Below are 20,783 nucleotides of genomic sequence, written 5' to 3'. Positions count from 1 at the left end.
ATTTGATATATCACTATTGATCAAGTATACCTGCACATTTTGTTCAGAGTTATATGCACAGTTTGTTCTGTTATAAAATAATGGGAAAATTGTACCACATGTTATGACTTACCATCATACAGTAATGTGCCCGACGCATTTTTAAAAAATGCGGTTGGTTCCTAAATCTATAATAAAACAAACAAGAAATGTTGTTTGATTATAGATTTACTTGCTGATGCTAAACAGATATGCAGGACTTACAGTGAGTTATGATGATTTGGAAAGAGAAAAATTAAAATAGAGATTCTGAAGTGTGCTTTGGACAGGACTTAGATGTAGCCATATAATTCATGAAAATAAAAAAATAATGTACAAAGTGTACACATGAATGACTCTGAAAGGGAATAGGACAATAACGTAATTTAAAGGGTTACGCCAACCACGTCAGTGATTTGAAGTGGTCATGGTTTTCGGAGTCAGTATGTGCAGTGTTTCCACACGAGTTCCCTCTTGCCATTGCCGAAATCCTTGATTCCACTACAAAATACTCATCATTGTGGAGATTCATCTGCACTATACCCACAACAACCTGTAGCTTTATTTAATAACTTTTGCTTTTTTTAATTAAGGATAGATTTTCATGAAGCGCTGACACGTTCTACTCCAATCTCGTTTTTTCAAGGTGAAATAGGAAGCAGCTTTCATGTGTCGAGCAGCATTGAGTTGTACCACATATTGTAATTTCTAATAATTGTTTGCGCTTTGTCTATATTTTTAAATCCTCCCTCCTTTTGCAGGCTCAGAGCACATGCATGCCTTCTGAGCAGGTGAAAATAAAATGGTCCAATCACAGGCTTCATTTTAAGTAAAAAAAAGAAAAATACGTTTGATAGGGTTAGAGCAACCATTTACATGTATGGGGAAAATGTACCCATTTACTATGAACATTAGAATTCAAGAACCAATGCTATTTTAAATTAAAATTATTTATACTACAACGTGGGTAATACTTATTCTTTTACACATATATCCTGTGACATATTTCAAAAGAAACCATAGGACTACTTCTAGTTCAGAACTTGGACATCAAACCATTGTACTCTTCGGGAGTACCAAAGTCACGTGTTTGTAGGGATTTTTTTATTTTTTCTGTAAGAGCGGAAGGCATGACTTCAGAAAACAAAATATTCAAACAAACAAAGCATTGAAATCCATCAGTTTATTTCCAAAATAAATATTTCTGATTCACACATTTCACAGGTCCAATTCAATCTTCACATCCATCTTGCTCTGGTAGGGAGTAAGCAAGGGAATCACTTCCTCCTTCAAAAACTTCCGCACCTAACAAGACAATTAAAGCAGACTCAGCACAGGTAAAATTAACAATCTATTCTGTATATGTGCTGGTGGAGTGTAGGGCAACCTGCATTCCCACAGTTCTGATTTACATTGCTTACAGCCCCATGCCAAACGCCCTTTGAGCCACATCTGAACTATTTTGGTAAGTGACCCCACATTCCGGCTCTATGTCTATAAGTAAACTATGTATAATTTTAAGCAGTGATTTTTATGTGTTTTGAAAGTTTGAACTGAAATTATACCATTTCCTTTTTGACATTTTATATTTCCTGTGTGTATGGATGTAAATTGCTATACGCGAAAACACCACAATCCTTCAACTAGTTGTAAGGATAAAATTTAGACCAACTACAATGTACGTACAGTGTAAGAAGTTAGAAATAATAATTTTATGCATTGATTTTAAAAACACAAAGTTATTTTGATACTCATGCATTTTTTTGTGATGGCTATAAGTTCACCTGTTTTGGCAAGTTTTACCTATGTTTTGTTTTTTAAATTATGTTTTATGTCTGCTGCAGAAACAATAACAAAATCTGCATCATGATTCTGACCTGCTGAGGTGCCCGGCCAATGAAGGACTTCGGGTCAAGCAGCTGCTCCAACTGAGAATGTATCGGGGCAAAGTAGGGATCGGATCGGATTCTCAAAATAAGGTCATTGTCTCCTCCCTCCTGCTTCACGACAGCAGCTGCTTGCTGAGAAAGCACTCTTATCCGCTCATGGCAGTCCTAGAGGATAGTGAAAAAGACAGGTCTTCAGTATATGATGGTTAAGCAGAGGCTGCATGCTCGGGGACTGGGAGGACCTATTTTGGCATCATATCATAGGTAGCTCCAAGTCCTGTACTATAAAGTGAGATTTAACTGCTCCTATTACACAATGATTATTGAATGTTCCATATTTGGGTTTAATTATACAGGTCATTGTGGGGGTAACTTCTGTGGGAGCAGGTTTAATGCTGCAAGTGTGTTGTTAATGTAGTGTAGTGTGGGATTAATGCAGAAGTTGTGCATGTTAATTAATAACATACTGTGGGTCCTTTCAAAGATTTGGTGTCCTAATGGGATTCCATGACCATGTTGGGGCTTAGGGTTTAACATAGGGCATGGAATATGGTGAGGGTTTTGGGAGAAGCTTCAGACAATAGATGTGGGAGAGGCCATAAAATGTATCCTTGGTGGTCTTTTGTGACAAAGTAACATCCTTGCAGAAACAATCTATACCATGACGTTTTTGAGGTGTCCACAGAAAATCTGCAAAATACAATGGCTAAAAACATTTGGTAATTTTACCTTGTGTTCTATATTTTAATTACCTCCCTAGAGGCTACAACAGTAAATATAAATAAAGCCGAATTAAGACTGCCCCACTGTGGAGGGTGCTCAATTAATGTTTCATACAAAGGCAAAACTAGATGGCTCAAGCCATTCTGATCTTGAAAAGTGCTAAATATTATTCTTTGTGGACGATTCTAAAGGAGAGAAAGATTAAAAACCGCTCCGCATGGAACCGACCTGCCTATTGCCTCCAGTCTTCACCATAGCCATAATCACATTTTCAGTGGCCATAAAGGGCAGCTCCTGACGGATTCGCCTCTCAATTACCTGCCAAGAAAAGTTAGCATCAGCAACAAGATCTTGGAAAAACAAATCCCAAATGCTGTAATTATTAGATGAAAGCAGCCCAAGACATATTTGAGATTCTGAACGCCCCAGTGTGCATGTATTCACGTAACTCTGATACAGAGCAAATGAAAATCCAAACAGCAACATTTAAAATAAAATAGCCAAGCTGTACTACAGAGGAATTGCCAATTTATGTTTTCCAAAACAGCTGTTTTTGCCTACATTTTGCAATTTGAATATCAATTCACTACAATTCAGAGTATAGTGAATAAAAAGTTAAATTGTTAATCTGTTTTCCCAGCTCATAGCTCTATCAATCGTTGTTCCACTATGTTAACCAAGCTGCAAACAAAATAATCTCTTGCAATGCTATACAGATGCTATTTTGGTCTGAGAAATATCATTCATATTTTATAGCCCAACATTACTGCTTCAATACCAACTCAGAACAGAGGAAAAACACCACACCATATGTCAGACTGTAATACACGACAATCAACTACTCTTATGAAGATTTTATTTGTTTTGTTTTAAGCAATGTTTTTTCTTGAAATACTTTTTGTAATGTACATACATGAAAATATCACTTAATTGTGAATGAGAAATCACAGACATTCCTTTAACAAGATAAATACATTTAATAAAATGCACTTAAGCCCAAGAGAAAGAATCAGATTCTTGTAATGCCCGTAGATACCAAATGTTAACTCCTAAGCACCATAACCACTACAGTCTGCGTTTTCAAGCAGTTTAGATAAAAAAGGAGGATCCGCTGCGTACCTGCCCATTGTTTGGTATATTGCTATTGCAGAAGTTACTCTTCCGAATTCACTGTATCTATTTTTTCAAGTTTAGATGACATCTATTGGCTAAGCATTTAAAAACAGTTTGACACAGAGATGGGAGACACAAACAGAGGCATGTTGGCACTATAACTACTACAGGAGGTCGCTCTTGGGCAGTTGGTAAAACGTTGCTTTGGATTTTTTGCAGCATGCACTTTAACTATTTCCATTCATGTTTACTTTGTCACCATTTTGTTATATGCTCGGAACTGCGTCAGAATGGGTGAAATAGGAGGTGATTTAAAGGTAAAACGGTCACATGCTGTAGTGTTCTCTCTTCCATTTAAATGATTGTCGGTACATTAATTCTAAGGAGTTAATGGCTCACCTGCAGATAACTGTTAATGTTATCTTAATGAGAATGAACTGCTGGGCAAAGCGGATTGATATTCAGACATGTAAACACTGTCCCCAACACAAGTTCTAAAAATAATGTTCTGGGAGGTTTCTGATAAATGAGTGCACCACCCTACTTTAGGTCTATCATGAGAAAAATAAAATCAATTTTAAATAAATAAATCTATCGGAACAACTCCTCCAAGTGTTTTCAAAAGAGTTGCTACCCACATTCTCTTCCTACCCTTAAAGCACACCTGTCACACTCTTTAAAAAGCATGACATTTCAGTGTGCTAGCAAATAGGAAGTTGAACAGTTATTCTGTCTTTTTTTTTTTTTTGACCTTCCGGATTTAACTGCTAAGACAGCAGCTGTCCCAGAACCAAATAACATAGCATCTGCATGCTAGGAATTGAGAGAAGTCTTGACATCTTGGGAAGGGCGCCATGGTTCTGGCTTTGGGTTCTCGGAGATTGACTGTAAATATCCTGAGAAGTCGCTAATTGAGAGAGAGAAAGAAAGAAAATAGAGGATCTAAGCACTGCAGAGAGGATTAACCTAAATGAAGTGGTCCTTTATTTTCTTTCTGTATCTACAAAGGGTCTGGCCACCCTGGACCCATTGTTGCATCAGTGGGATTTTCAGTGGTCTACTTTCCAGAGATGTGCAGTTCATAACACGGTGACTTATTAAGAGAAAGAGAGACCTTTCTACAAGTGGATCCTGGAACTATATACAAGATACCATGAGTACATGGATACTTTATTGCCCAAATTAAAGGGACACTGTAGGCACCCAGACCATGTCTGTACACTGGAGTGGTCTTGGTGCCTTGCCCCTCTCCCTTAGCCCTGTTTGGAGAAACCGCAGTGTTTTGATTACAGAGCTAATCAAACCTCTAGTTAGATGGTGCTTCCGTGTTCTTAGAGCACGAAAAGTGTTTTAAATGATGTTCCCACGCTCTGCATGAGGACGCCGAGCGTCGCCGGAATCCCCGTAGGAAAGCAATGCTTTCCTATAGGGAGGTATAATGCGCACGCGGCTATTCTTGCGCGTGCGCATTAGGTCTCCCCCGCTTGCGGCCGGCAGTGGCAGAAGAGCTTAAGTGACTGAAGGGAAACCCTTACTCCAGGGACTCTTTGCAGAGCAAGATTAAATATATATCTATATAATATATATCCATCCAACATGGGCTTGGCACTCACATTCCTGTCCTGTTATTGCTTCTGTGTTATTTCGTGCCACAATACAACGTTCCAGAGAAACGCACTCAGAGAGCTTGTAGTCTTGTGCAATATATCCTTTATTAGTGCAAAGGTACTGTCAATGTTTCAGAATATCCCTAGTGGATTGTATCACCCAAGCGCATTCAGATAGAGCTACCTTTGCTCTACAAACTGTAAGTGAAATTCTATTTGTTATGTTCTTACTTTACGCAAGATGTACTGATGTACTGCACTATATTCTGCTGTATTCTTCTGTTTTTACATATCCCACTACCTTTGAGACTACACTTACATCAAGAAAATCCATCAGGGGGGCGGGGCCTGACTGTCATGGAGGGAAGACGTGCCTAACTAGAGCTCCGCACTAATCCTGGGAAAAATGGTTGAAAGGGCACCCCTGTCCCGCTACAAGCCACACCACAGGACCCCAAGCAACTTACCAGTCCTCTACCCTTACAGGAAACCGGTGATGCGGCCTGTGAGCGGACTACAGACGGCAGAATGCACCCGTGAGGACATGTGGCCTGGTGGGCACCGGGCGGGAGAGGCGGCCGATCTCCCAGCCTGGAACCAACTGCCACGAGCGGACACCCCGCAACCCCCCCCTTTGGTCCGGCGGGGGTAATCCCGGACCACCCATGAGGGTCCCCTCCAACACGAGAGAAACAACCGAGACATGGGCTGGAGAGGTGAGCGGCCAACCTAAAATGGCGGAGACCACGTGGCGGCCAGCAGACAGCCATGCGACACCACTAAGCGCCCTGTCCAGCATTGACAGGATTTTTCTAAACTTCTGGCTCAAGCTCTAACTCAGGCTGCAACAAAGCGCCCCACGACCACTCACTGTACGCCGTCCGCCTCGACAAACGCCACGCGGCCCTCAGCGCCAGCTTGCAGCTCAGACGGGGCCTACAACCACTCAACGGCGAAGTAAGCACGCTCCCCTCTTGCGCAAAGCGGCGAGCAGGAGGAAACCGCAGAAACGATCCCCAACCTCAAGCAAACACCCACCTCTTCACGGGAGATTCAATCCAGGCCCAGGGGCGCGAACAACCGACCCCAACTACACTTGCTCACCCACCGCACCACAACGAAGCTGAGAGCATCAAAGGGGTGTTCCCCAAAGCACAAAGCGCACCTACGGAGGGAGAAACCTCAAGTCCCAGCAAACACCAAACCGCATCGACATACCGGTATCCGAGATACACGCAGCCTGCCAAGCTTGAACCGGGTTCCCAATGAAGCCTGGAGCATACAGAGTGTCAAGTTATGGATCACTGGGACATTCAACAGCCAAGTAGGATGGAAGACGAAACTGGGGATAGGGTGAACTTTTCTGTATTTCAGTTACTGCTTTATTTTATGCATTTATTTTGTCTAACTGACATGCATCAAACCCTACCTGAACTGCTGACACTATGCTCTTACTTCTCATCTCATGTTCAGCCTACCTCCAATTCAGTGTTTTTCATTTTCACAATCCCATCACCCGTAGCCAAAATTGAGGACCGCATATTAAGCTAAGATGAGTCTTTGTTCTCCATATTTGTCCAGACATAGCAATCTTACATTAAGCGATGCAACTAACATGTAGACATCATAGAAACATTGTTTTACCCTGTTTAACCTATTTTCTTGCATATGCCAGCCTATAGTTTGTTAATACTTAGACAGCTGTACCGGACAGGCATCTTACTATACATAAAATCAAACTGGTATAATCTGTGTATCATGCTAACTACTTACATATTAAGTTGTTATTTACATTTACATTTACTTTTCTCAACTCATAACCATCTATAGTCACAACTAGCCTTCATGTCATAATATATAAAAATGTGCATTGTATTTCCATGCCATGCCTCTGTTTACCGATGTTAACTGTTAAATAGCGAGCACATGCTGTTGGGGCATGTCAAACGCACTGGTAACCGTTTTTTCTCTATGCACTCAAAAATAAAGAATTACAAAAAAAAAAAAAAAATCCATCAAGGCACTACACCCTCTACTTATTTTATATATTCATACATACCTATACACAAACACACACCTGGATTTGAACCTGTCATCTACACGATTTGTGGATGACAGACTCACTGTAAGGAAGGTTATATTTAATCAACCTATTTTTCCCATTCTCTCTATGGTAGAACCACAGCTTTTTTTTTTTTTTTTTTTACTTGTATCACCTGTACCTTTATATTCAACTACAACCACTTGAGGTGAGCATGTAACTAGCTAGATGGCCTTGCAAAGCACCGCCATAGGAATAAGTAGGAGTTGAGGCTACTGGATATGCATCAATCAAAGGGAGGCATCTCAGGGCAGGACACCCACCTTAGCTTATCCTTGGTATTTACAACCAAATAAACTATCTACACTGAAACATTAACAACAAAAACAACACTTTAAAGGAATGTCATCATCAGCGACAAATTATTCTCGCAATTTCTTGCCAATTGGGTGCATAATGATATAAGCTTACTTTTGGATATACCACTAATCCTTCGGAGATGTTTTGCAGAGTGCTGAGAACAATGTCGGCAGTCAAAAAAGCTTCAGCCAAACACACGCGCCTGTTGGGAAGAAACAAAACTCATTATGGTATGACAGATAACCGTGTTGTTTAGTCTATAGTCTCCTATTATTGTCCCCATCCTCCCCCTTATGAAATAATGTTCCATTTTTCTTTTAGGAACACAAGTCACTAGCAAGCCTGAGACAGGTGGACATAATTAAATGAACAGTAATTACTTTGAATTACCTATTAGCGCTGTCATCCAGTGTGCGTTCAAACCACTGCACAGAGGCAGTCTGGAGGGGGTTCATGATTAGGGTCATGAGATGACGAGCCAAGCTGCAACAACGTTCTGACCGCATAGGATTCCTCTTGTATGGCATTGCACTAGATCCTGGAAAGGGAGCAATGATTAGCTCACGGAAATAAACAGTGAATTGTCATTAAAAGGACATTTTAGACTTTTAAATAGGAACATTTTACGACTACTGTTACAATGCATAAGGGTGCAGTATGATAGTATAAATTATCTTTTAAAGTGAAGGAGCATAAACACCAATGGATTATATAGGCACAGTCATCCGTACTTCAAAATTATAATTCATTTGTCGAACTGGAGAACTTCTGGCTACCTGAACAACCTCATTGGCTATGAAGAGGGCAGAGAGCCATCTAACGTTATGCTTCCATGCCGCTTTTTTTTTTTTTTAATTCTTTATTTTATTTGTGCATGGAAATTCACAAATAGCCCACTGTGCCACAATAGTCAGGGTATGTAAAGTTGAACACACGGTTATATCAAGTAGGTAGTGGAAAAACTTTGCACATTTTTAAATTTTTTAACATTTAACACAGAGTTCTATCAAGGCTGACTGTTAATATAATGAAAAAACTGAAGTAGTGTAATACAGGTTACAATGGTAATAGAGAACAGTGCAGGCTAGTTGTCCAAGCTGATGTTACTACGTAATATATATGTTAGTTATATTAGTGGTTGGCTGCATTTGGCATAACAATCTGAATAGATTAGTATAAGCTTAAATATGCAATGTATGCTAGTAATTAAGTTTCGCAGGCTAAGAAGTCCTGCAGAGGGTAGTTTAGGCAGCCTAAGTGGATTGGCATTGCTAGAGAGGCGGGCCACAAAATGCCTCCATTGAACCGCTTAGTAAATAGGGAATAAAAAGTAAAATAACAGGCCACAGGTGATATAACAAATACAAACACGAGAAATAGTTTCCAACATATGTTAAACCTTCCGCTAGTAAATCGCCCGCTGCCTATTATCTATCGGTTGGGTCAGAAGCTATGTACAGTGTGTTATGCAGCCTACGTTGTTGGCTAGCCATAGATGAGGTTCCTGTAGTACGGTTATTCCTTACATGCACATAGCTGTATAAGCAAGAGGAACGGTATAGGTTTAACAGTAAGGTGTGTGTTTAGCATTACATTATACGCTGTAAAAACCACTATTAACATTCGCTTGTCACAAGAAGGTCAAGGCATGAAAAATAAAAAATAAAAAGTTGGAGGGACTTAGTCCGCAGGGGCTGCGTAGATGTGGAAGCATGTCAGCGTGAAAATCGCATTCGGCGTGCAGAACGTCCATAGGAAAACATTGGGAAATGCTTTTCTATGGACTGTTCGAATACGCGCGCGGCTCTTGCCACGCATGCCCAGTCCGCTCCACTTGGGAGCTTACGTCGGCGGGGGAGGAGAGGTCACCAGCGCCGAAGGAGCACAGCGCTGGATTAAGGTAAGTGGCTAAAGGGGTTTTAACCCCTTTAGTCCAGCGGGAGGGGGGGACCTAAAGGTTATATAGTGTCAGGAAAACAAGTTTGGCCATTTATTTCCTTGAGATAGTGGCAGGTATACATTTCATTCTGACAACTAATTTACAATCCCCTAGTTTGCCAGAGTGGAACAGTGCTAATCGGTTTTACACACAATGATTTAATCTGGTGAGCCTTCTACATGTGTTGATTGTGGACAGGAGCCTATTTACAAAGTCAAACTTCAAAGTGGTTTGGGTGAGTTTACCAGACCCAGTTTTATGTACCTTGTTCCAGGGGAATTTTCATCCTGTTTTACCTAAAACTTATGCTATTCGATGAAAGGAACTGGGCAGATCCTCCTTATTCACTAGGGCATACATTTAAATACAAAGCAAAGCAAGGCTCCATGACACCATGAAAGGTAGACATTATATCCCACCTTTATACTTTAACACATCTACGAAAACGTTTACTCTGCAATACTATATCTTATACCTACAGACACACCAGGTAAGTATTACAACTGCACTCACCAATCTGGTCCTTCTCAAAAGGCTCCTCTACTTCTTTCAGATTGGCAAGCAAACGGATATCCGTGCATATCTGAAACAGAGGGTGACTTAAAATGACTCTCTCTGTTTATGCTTTATATATATATATTTTGATCAATAAATCAAGAGGCTGGCAGAATTGTGTGCTTAGAAAACACACATGGATAAGACTTTTCTAGCAAGTGATGTGTGGAGACTATAACCGTAAAGAAAAATATACCTTTAACAATTTGTTGTCCTCCTTTCGCCCTTATTAGAAGTAATTTTGTTTGTTACTATTATTTTCAGTGTAATTGCAGTGTCGATACTCAGCGAGTGCCTAAAATTTTAATTGCCTGGCTCTAGATGTATAACGATGTTTTAAAGATATTGGACTTCAAAATGAACAGCAGCTCAAAAAATTCATTGTTCTCGGTCCAGCTTCATGACGCCTTATATGTACAAGTTTCAAATCAGAGGTTGTTTATCATATCCATGTCAGAACTAATCTACAGGGCTAGCCTTTCTCACATTCACACAAAAAAAAAAAAAAAAATAATAATAATATTTTACAGCTGGGAGAGCTGCCAGGCAGGAGACTATTTATCCTAGTCATGGGAGGTGAGCTCAATCTTTAGAAGGTTTCAGAGAAGTAGCAGAGTGTTCCTTCACAACCAGACTTCAATTGAATGGCTCAGGTCAATTCTCAGTTTGGCCGGTTCAAAAGAATGTTACGCATCTTTTATATTCCTACTGACTAGGATCCAAGACCTCTAGCGTGGGAAATTACATCATCGTACTTCTCTAATCATCTAGAATGCGCTGTATCATACATGAACTTTGCTTGAGCAGTATTGTGGTGGGATTGTCATTATGTCCAGGAGGACTAAAGGATCAGAGTCTGCTGCAATCTGAATCATGCTCAGAAAAGTGCTCTACAGCAATTCAAATACACAATGACCTTCTAATTCTCAAAGATTGCCGGCCTCAGAGATATTGTTCTTGAGGGCCGCAGCTGGGAAAGTGGGAGAAACAAGCAGGGACGTCATGTTCTTTTAATTTTCTAATTTTTCACCTTTTACTATTTAGAAGAATGGTAAGCGGAGATGATACCGATTTGTGATTAACTTGTAATAGTAAGGAAGCAATGGTTGGTAAAATGTAGAAATTAATAAGTACGTGTAAATCCACTCCAAATAATCACATTTCTCACAAACACTAATTAGCATTCCTGAATATTACCATAGAAATAATTTCTTCAAATTGACAACCCCTGGATGTTGGGCTAAGGTAAGATCCCCAGGACGTTCTTGAAAACCAGAGTAATCTTAATTACTTATTTCTTATTTATCTTTTTAGAATGAGGTTTTAAAAAAACAAAAGAACATAACTACATATATTACTTTACAGGTGCTAAACAGATAAGGAAACTTGTATTGATTAAGAACAATTCCATAATAATAATAATAATAATAATAACAGGAATCAGATCAATTCACCTACCTTATGCACCGTTGCTCCTAAACTGGCCAGTACAGACAGCACCTCGACATCCACCTTGCGACTGTACGTTTGCCCGGTCACCATGTATGCTCTAAAGGAAAGATCTTCTTATGATTTAAACACAAAACATGCTCAATAATGTAAAGTATATTTTTTTATGTGTCAAAAGGGATGGGTGGCAACAAACAGAAAATATCCAGGCACTCAGGATGTTCAAGCCAGAGGCCAATTTTAAGGAACAAAAACGAAAAGCAATGTTTTGACCTGCCAAGAGGTCTGTGTCAAGCCAAAAAGGGGATGGGTGGGACCCGATTACATATATATTAAAAAATAAAAAATAGCTGTCAATTAGGTTTTAAGGAAAATATATATTTGTTGAAAAACCCTTTCCATATAAAAGGGTGGGATGGAATCAGGACTATTTGCTTAACTGTCTTACATGCCCCACAGGGCACATAGGTGCTTCTACTTACTTTTTGAAGTTTGCCATGCAGGTCACCAATCTATCTAATTCTTCCACCTGGTGGAAAAGACAACACAGACTTAATGACATTGTGCTCAATATCTAAACGGCAGAAAATAATGCAATAACCATGGTGCGTATCTTCACTTCTCTCCATCAAGTAACCTACCAGACAAACAAGGAATGAGGTTTTTTAAAAGGTCTCCTTATGCTTTTCAAATGGATTTAAAACATTTCACAGGTGAGTGAATATGCAACAGAAACACCATTGTCAATCAAAAGGGATGTTAACAAAATGCACTGCAACAGATGGCTCATAACAGCACAGAACTGGATCCTGCTGGGTTTACAATCTGCTAAAGTGCAAGTAAATGGTTAATTCGGACAGTGCCCAGGCTACAAGGCAGTCCCTAATACAATGTAGCCTTTGGGTTTAGCAGGAGTTCATTAAAGAGGTATGAGTCAAACCTCCCTTCATGTAAACACATTCTATAAAGTGACATCTAATGTTTAAACTCCTTTGATGCATGTTTGATTAAGAATTTATCTCCTGCTATATTATTAATATAGCAAGAGATAAGAAACTCTAAATTAAACAGAATATGCAACAAAGGGATAATCCAAAAATCTCAGTCAGTATATATACCTGCAAAGCATTAGGATTAAATCTCTCTCATATGAACAGTGTGTCAGGATTTCAAAACAAAGAGGGGGGGAGAGAGGGGGAGAGAGAGGGGGAGAGAGAGGGGGAGAGAATTCCACATAGTGAAAAAATAAATAAATAAAAAAAGAACTCAGCAACTCATCTCCTTTAGTAAGTGAATTTATTTACTATTCTATATTAGTGTATTTGTGTGTGTGTGTATATATATATATATACACACACACACACACACACACACACTATATAGTGTACTCTATATATACACACACACTCTATATAAGATTGCACACACTGCTTGAATGTTTGCAATTACTTTAGGTTCATACTTTTTCTTCACCACAAAAATGTGCAATTACATTTTTGGGGGAGTTCTTTAATTTAATTTGATCTCCCTTTCGCTCATCCATTGGATAGGTTATTTAAGAGTAGGACGTAACTGTTTACATTGCTTGTGCTTACAAATTTGCAAGTATTAAGGAAAGGTAAGTATATTCGTGGCATAAAATAATCTTCGTTGTTTTATGGACTTTCAAAAGCAACATTCATATGGCATTTATATGTATATAGGAGCTGTCGAATCACTGCTTGGATGCATGGGATTTGAAACCCAACAAAAAATGTCTGGATGTTGGCTGTAGTGACCACAAGGTGGCAGAGTACCATGACCATGCAGGTTATTTAATCTCTGACAAGTGAAGAAAGTAACATTTGAACCCAATAAAAATGTATCTACCACTACCTCCATTACATAATGTCCCTACAAAAGTGCTCAATAACTGTACAGAATAATAAGGGAATATCACTGCAAGAGACATGGAGAAATTCCCTTTGCATCAATGTGAAGTTAGATTAATTTCTTCATGAAATTAAACACTATGACACCTTTTCATGGTTTCCCTCGAAGAGCTGTAGGAAGCTGGCTTGAGTCCCCGTAGTGCCCTTCACTCCACGGAACCTCAGCTCATGCCTGACGCGTTCCAGGTTGTGTAGGTCCATGCACAAGTCTTGCAGCCAAAGGCAGCAACGTTTTCCTACAGTTGTCAGCTGGGCAGGCCTGCAAAGAGAGGGGCATGTTATAATCTGACCTTCATATCAGTACATGCCCATTGAAAATACTGAAGCATTACAGATTTTAAAATGGCTATCCCTCCAGAAGCTGACCAGCACAGAGAGAGAGACACATCCATATATGGACAGCTACACACGTGACAGTGGAGAAAGGAGTTTTTTTTTAAATCTTAAAGTGTTTCTCCAAATACCATGACAACTTCAGTGATTTTAAGTGGTTATGACGCTTGGAGTCTGGATAAAGCACACAGCTGCCGGAGGGAGACTTAAGACACCTTCAGCCTAGCTAATATTAAATGAGGATATTTGGCTGGTGTCATCAACGAGCATAGCAAGCAACCAGTGATGGCGCCGCCCCTCTCTGCGTTGCCCAAGTGGAAATAATATCACACAAGGAAGATCAGGCTTCTGGGAGAACTTGGCTTCAGGGCTGGATTGAGGTTGATTTTTAGCTTTTATGAGGGGGGCCATGCCAGGAAGGGTTACTGTTTTTAGTTGGAGGGGTAACACTTTAAATCGCCACTCAACATCCCAAAAGTTTGCTGGAGTGCTTTATGGCTGATGAGTACCCTAGTTTAACCCCAGTTTATAAAATGCTGCTTTCTATGAAAAATCGTCACTTTTATAAATTAACTAGGGAACTCCTCAGGCTGACAAACATGCAAGCTCTACTTGCCTCCTCCCACACAGACCTCAGACCAGATGTATGAGGGTGCACAAGGGCATCAGTTTAGGATTGCTTTCAGAGCGGAATATAAAATATTTAAATTTAAACTAGACAAATCTGTCCAACACATTTACAATAGAAGCGTGCTTTGTGAATAACCCCAAAAAACACAGTTTTCCATCTAAGTTGTCCCATCTGGCTTAGCAAGTGATTTATTATATCTGTATGATTATAATATTTGTGCAAATCTACATTCCATCCTTTGATCAGTACAAGAACAATGTGTTTTGCTAAAAGCCAAGTGACACAAACTGGTGTTTTCCCCAAGTGCCATTATACTCACTGATAATGAGTGAATCCTAGTGTTGGGAGGTCAGCATATCTTTCTGCAAAGTCAGCCAAGCGGCTTATAACCCGAGCAAGCTACAAAATAGAGATGACAGGTACATTTAAAGAACACACATAAACCATGACATCTCATTTATCAGGGTCTGCAATTTAAAACCTTTGTAAGGCGGGCATTATCCATACCTTCGGGAGTAGCAGATCAAATCCATCCCGCAGAACAATAAGATCCTAATGGCAAAGGAGAAAATGAGAGAGTCTGTAAACTGTGATTATCATTAAGAGCCCGATCATTATTTACGTATAGTCATCCCATAATTGTCTAGGACACGTCAGAGATTTCCAAGCCCTGTACTTCCATTAGTGTTGTATAAGAATAAAAACGAGTTGTGGAAGTAAATGAAAAACTCATTAAGAGATTCTGCTCTGTTTTTAAAGCTGAGTGAGAATCTACTTTTCTACAAATGGATCAGGTGTACATATCCTTTATTTATTGTTTATTTTTATTATTATAAATCGAAGGCTCTCACAGATGAATGCTTGCACTTTTAGTGCCCAGTGTGTACTTTTAAAATATGTCCAAGAGGTTAGGCAAGTGTCCATGTCCAGACAGCCTGACTTCACAAAACAAAGTGAGTTAAAAATAAGAAGGTGCTGGACCATTATGGTTTGTTTACACGAGTATCTATAGTAGTGAATGCTCACTATATTTTCAGTATATTGACCTCATAGTCAAGATGTCACACTTACGGTGTTGTCTCCCACATAGCAGGAGGTGGCCCCCAGATGAATTATAGGTGCTGCTTTGGGGCAGCAGTTGGCAAAAGTGTGGACATGAGCCATAACATCATGGCGCAATCTCTTTTCCTCCTCGGCTGCCATCTTGAAATCTATGTTCTCCAAATTAGCCTCCATTTCCTGGATCTGCTCCTCGGTAATCGGAAGTCCCAGGCTCTGCAATAACAATGGGATTTTATATACTCTTATAATAATATAGAATATTCTGCCTGCTCTCTTCAGTATTGATATGGACATCTGGCTTTTTCTAACATGCCATTTCAATATACCTATTATTTCTAAATATCAAAACAGACCCCATTTAATATTTAGAATTTTTACTTTTCTATGAATGGAATATAAAGAATATAGTATTGCAATTTCAAAAGATACATAAAATACAGTGGGGCATTAAGGATGGTATTTAAGGAGGTTGGAGAAGCCAATCTGTAACTAGAGATAGCTTACTGCTAATTCCACCCCCAACTTGTATAAAAATACAAAGCCGCTGCAATAAAGGAACCATTCCGTCACTCTATTGCAATAATCTGATTATATAGCAACTCAAAATATAAATATCATCTGGGATGAAACTACAAACAAACCTAATATTGTAATTCCCTTGTCAATTCTCCATAAAAACTGGTTTAACAATCCCTTAGAGTTTTATACATTACATGAAGCAAAGGTAGATTTTATTTACATTTTTTTAAATGTATTTTTCATTATTCAATGACATTCCAATGCTTTCTTGATCAGTATTTCATAAGCAATATGTATCTTTATGAAATACTAAAAAGTGACATACGCTTTAAAGGGACACTATAGTCATCAGAACAACTACAGCTAATTAAGTGTTCTTGCATAGCAAGACCACTTAATGTTATCTCACATATATATTATTATTATTATTATAGACAAATTTACCACCCTAACTCCTCCCACAGTTTTTACACTACATAGACAGTAATATACCGAAATGTGCGGATTGTTCCCAATTGGTGTGCTATTACTTTGTGGAACGTTTCGCCGAATGGTTTACGGAATATCGTCGTTCTTGTGGCAAAATTGGTCCCATAGGAATGAATGGCAAAAAGGTTCAAAACTAGAGTGGGAGCTGGCAAAAGCTGAAAAATCAGGACATGGTTTCTAAACTGCCACCACTCATTTTGCAGGGCCACCTACACAAATCTTATATCAAACCGTTCAGCTATCCCTGCTGCCACTAAAAATGTCCACAGCTAAGCCATAGTCCTGATAGTTTTCACAATATGACCATTTGTTTGCAACTCACGCCGTCCATTGACATACATTGAAACTCCACTCCAGGCAGCTTAAATTTGAAGGGCAATTTATAAACTGCGACTGTGCCTTTATTTTTAATACTTCAGAGACATACTATGCAAAATGTAGGTCTGGGTCTTTTGATTCTCACAATATAAAGCTCTTCTTAAAATACGACTGTTTGAAGATGGCAACCGCCAAAATACTCTGACCTGTGCCAGGCTGGAGCAGAAAGTGATGTCATAGACATGGCCATTTGTACACCTGCTAATGTTTTTATAACTGTATGTTTTAATGCAACTGTGAAGCACTTTGGGCAACAACGTTGCAATTAAATGTGCTATTTAAATAAATAAAAACAGTTACTCCGCCCACTCCAGTTGTAGACTATTGGAGGTAAGAACACTTCACACAATTTCCCCTGAAATTGTAGCTTTTCTAGTTGTATTTGTTCTGGTGAGTATAATCATCTCCTTCAGGCTTTTTGCAGTAAACACGGTCTTTTCAGAGAAAATGCAGTGTTTACATTAGAGCCTAGTGATACCCTAGTGGCCAATCCTCACATGGCTGCTAGAGGTAATTCCTGGTGCAGTGCTGCATTGTGAGCAGCACTGTCATTCAGTGTCTCCACCCTCTGCTAGCAGACACTGAACTTTCCTCATAGAGATGCATTGGTTCAATGCATCTCAATGAGGAAAAGCTGATTGGCCAGGGCTGTGTTTGACTTGTGCTGGCTCTGCCCCTGATCTGCCTCCTTGATAATTTTAGCCAATCCTACTGGAAAGCAGCTGCAGACTTAAATACAAGTAAGATTTTACTATATTAGGGAGGCCAGATGGTGGTTTAAACACTATAGGGTCAGGAATACAGGTTTGTGTTCCTGACCCTATAGTGTTCCTTTAAATGTAGGGGATGAACAACAAACTTTTAAACTTAAACACATGTAGGGAGAATACGGCACACAGTTGGCTAGTAATATAGTAGAAAAAAAATGGACTTTTATAGGATTAAACAATCCAGGCATCCTAAACACTATATATTAATGTTATCTTCATTTTGCTATAAAAACAAAGCAATCTGAACTAGTCCAGGAACCGTGCAAGCGTATTCACAGCACAGTGTGAGCCGAACCTCAATGTGTACAACCCAATGAGAAAATGATAAGGTGTTAAAGGGAGTGGTGCAGTCTGGGCAGTTAGATAAAAATAATGAAAGCAGCAGGGAAATCTAAAGTATGATTGCAAGCACAGATTTCTAGCAGCATAGCAGAGAGTTTATATATTTTTCCAAAGATCCCTGAAGGTGACACCCCTGGTGACAGCTAGGGGAGAAGCTGAAGTAGATTCATTCCCTTGCGGGTACTGCCATATTTCTCCTGTATCTATCTTCAGCTATAGTGCCAGGAATACAGCTTTGTATTCCTGGCACTTATAGAATGAAGTGGTGATGGTGGTAGGAGTATGTATGTGCAATGTTTCAACTTGAAACACTGCACATTCTGAGTAACCGAGTGTGCTGGGGCATCATTACATACCCAGCACATGTGAAACTGGCAAACCAGAAATGTAAAGTGTAGAAATTTAAATATCTTCTCCTGCAAGGCGAAGATTGCTCTCTTTCCTCCCTCCCAACCACTGTGTGCTTCCCCGATATATCTCTATTGCCAAAACAGGATTTCCTTTGAAAAATAGGATTCCCTCCTCTCGCTGGCTCAGACTGCTCGTAAGCGCTCTGAGTCGGCGAAATGGTCGACATACAGGCTTCTCTATGAAAAGCCTGTGATTGGACCTGGCGTGGCTTCCCACGTAGCACTGGGAGCTTTGCCCAGTGCAGGATTCCAGGCAAGTAAAATTCTTTATTTTAAAAAGGGTCACTATAGTAACCAGAATCACTATACCTTAAAGGGACACTATAGCCACCAAGACCACTTCAGCTCAATGAAGCTGAAGGAAAGCATTTCACTTTGAATGCGTGCGTGGCACTTTGCGCACATGTGCATTCCGCTCCACTAGGGACCTGACGTCGGCGGGGGAGCCCAGGTCACCAGCGCCGAGGGAGCCCGGCGCTGGATTAGGGTAAGTGGCAGAAAGGGTTTTAACCCCTTCAGTGCCACGGGAGGGGGACCCTGAGAGTGAGGGCACCCTCAGGTCACTATAGTGTCAGGAAAACCGCTTTGTTTTCCTGACACTATAGTGATCCTTTAATGTAGTGGTTCCGGTGTCTATAGCATGTCCCTGCAGGCTTTTTAATGTAAACAATGCCTTTTCAAAGAAAAGGTAGTGTTTTCATTGCTGCCTAGTAACACCTCTAGTGGCAGTCACTCAAAGCCACTAGAGGTGCTTCCTAGTCCCGTGCTGCACAGTTTGCAGCACCTACTTTTAGCGTCTCCACGTTCTGCATGGAGATGCTGAACTCTCCTCACAGAGATGCATTCATCCTATGAGAAGATACCAATTGTTGCAGAGTTTCCCCGTGAATGAGCAATTGCCTCCCAATGCTTTCCAATGGGAAAGCACTGGATTGGCTGAAATAATCAAGACTGATGATCTCTGCCATGGAGACTCACTGCATGCGTGAGAGTACAGCATTGAGGTCTATAGAGGATGCCGCAAGACCCTCTATAGATAAAGCCAATTCCCTTCAGCTGTCAGGTGAAATTCCAACACAGTCTATATGAGTGTTTCATAAACATTCTACCGTTATAAAATAATTTTTATTTTTTTTTAACCCCTTAAGGACCAAACTTCTGGAATAAAATGGAATCATGACATGTCAGGCATTTCATATGTCCTTAAGGGGTTAAAGGTGTTGTGAGGAGGGGGGGGGGGTGACAGTGCCGCTTTAAATGAATAACCCTGCATAAATTTTAGAAATCAGTCACAAAGTCAGTCTGGACTAATATCCCAGCAGTGACACAACGCTATTATTTCAGGCAGGTGTTGCAGATACCATGAAGCTCACACGCAGACTGCACAGATTACCCACAGACTGCCCATGCCAGGACCAGTACCCTTACTGCCCCAGCCCCCGTGCCCTATTTACCCGCTGGGCTTGTGCCAGCCACAGCCAGAGTCGCCTCCAAGTCTGGAATTTCTTGCTGTCACTAAAGTTGAAGGCCATCTCCTTGCTGGCATATCGAGACACGAGAGGTGAGCGGTACCGGAGAACTTCTTCTGGGCCCGCAGCGAAGGGTGACGCGCTGCCAGTGATCCTAAACACCGGATCGGCGCTTATACCGCTGCTCGCGTCCATTTCCAGCCGATAGAAACAAGCCAAGGAGAACAAGCAGCTCGCCACCTCCAAGATGGCCGTCACAGCATGCTGCCTGTCACGTGTGGTGGGCCCAAGCGGCCATCTTAGCGGTGGCAAAAAAAAAAAAAAATAGAACCATGCTTATTCTGCACGATGGAACTGCCGGTTGTGTAGAACGCGGTGTAACCACGGCAACCGTTAGGTTAACCTGTGGAAATAGGTGTTTGTTGGTGACAAAGCTGGAATCTTTTAAGCATAATGTGTATTGAATAGAGTAGAAATTACAGGATGTGGGCAAAAATATCTTGGTTTATCTGGATCATCTAACTCCGTTATTGTCACAGATTTAGCTTATTTTAGGCTCAAAACATACAGTCTCTGGAGAAAGAAAGTACACCCTCTCTTTGAAGTCTATAGTTTTAGATATCACAACATAATATCACACATGGCTTTGTTTTCATTAAATAAATCATGATACTGTTTAATACCTCATGTGTTATTGTATTTACCCAGTTGTTGTAAGACCTGCTAAGGAACAGATTGTTCTTATGTTCTGATAG

The 20,783-nt window shown here is 40.2% G+C and overlaps 1 protein-coding gene across 1 annotated transcript; it reads right to left on the bottom strand.

The window, feature by feature from the left end:
- Positions 1-1,186: 1,186 nt before the first annotated feature.
- Positions 1,187-20,274, bottom strand: ADSL (adenylosuccinate lyase). Its single transcript, XM_063426401.1, has 13 exons — positions 20,014-20,274; positions 15,661-15,864; positions 15,097-15,141; positions 14,909-14,988; positions 13,713-13,884; positions 12,177-12,223; positions 11,704-11,794; positions 10,204-10,273; positions 8,142-8,289; positions 7,863-7,953; positions 2,859-2,948; positions 1,896-2,072; positions 1,187-1,323 (listed from the first exon to the last, which is right to left on the bottom strand). The coding sequence occupies exons 1-13, from the start codon at positions 20,221-20,223 to the stop codon at positions 1,237-1,239; spliced, it is 1,512 nt and encodes a 503-aa protein (XP_063282471.1). The 5' UTR covers positions 20,224-20,274; the 3' UTR covers positions 1,187-1,236.
- Positions 20,275-20,783: the final 509 nt, after the last annotated feature.

The sequence above is a fragment of the Pelobates fuscus genome, chromosome 7 (genome assembly GCF_036172605.1).
Source record: "Pelobates fuscus isolate aPelFus1 chromosome 7, aPelFus1.pri, whole genome shotgun sequence".
In the NCBI taxonomy this organism is placed as follows: Eukaryota; Metazoa; Chordata; class Amphibia; order Anura; family Pelobatidae; genus Pelobates; species Pelobates fuscus.
Note: the sequence above shows the minus strand (reverse complement) of the source record. Positions and strands in the feature narration are given on the sequence as shown.

What these genes read in the sequence shown, in the direction of transcription:
- ADSL (XM_063426401.1), bottom strand. Translation starts at nt 20,223, where the DNA reads ATGGACGCGAGCAGCGGTATAAGCGCCGATCCGGTGTTTAGGATCACT. An exon ending in TAGGAGCAACGGTGCATAAG is followed by an intron (nt 10,274 to 11,703) that starts GTAGGTGAATTG and finishes CCTCTGTTTCAG; the next exon opens with ATATGCACGGATATCCGTTT. An exon ending in TTTTGAGAAGGACCAGATTG is followed by an intron (nt 8,290 to 10,203) that starts GTGAGTGCAGTT and finishes CTCCCTTTCCAG; the next exon opens with GATCTAGTGCAATGCCATAC.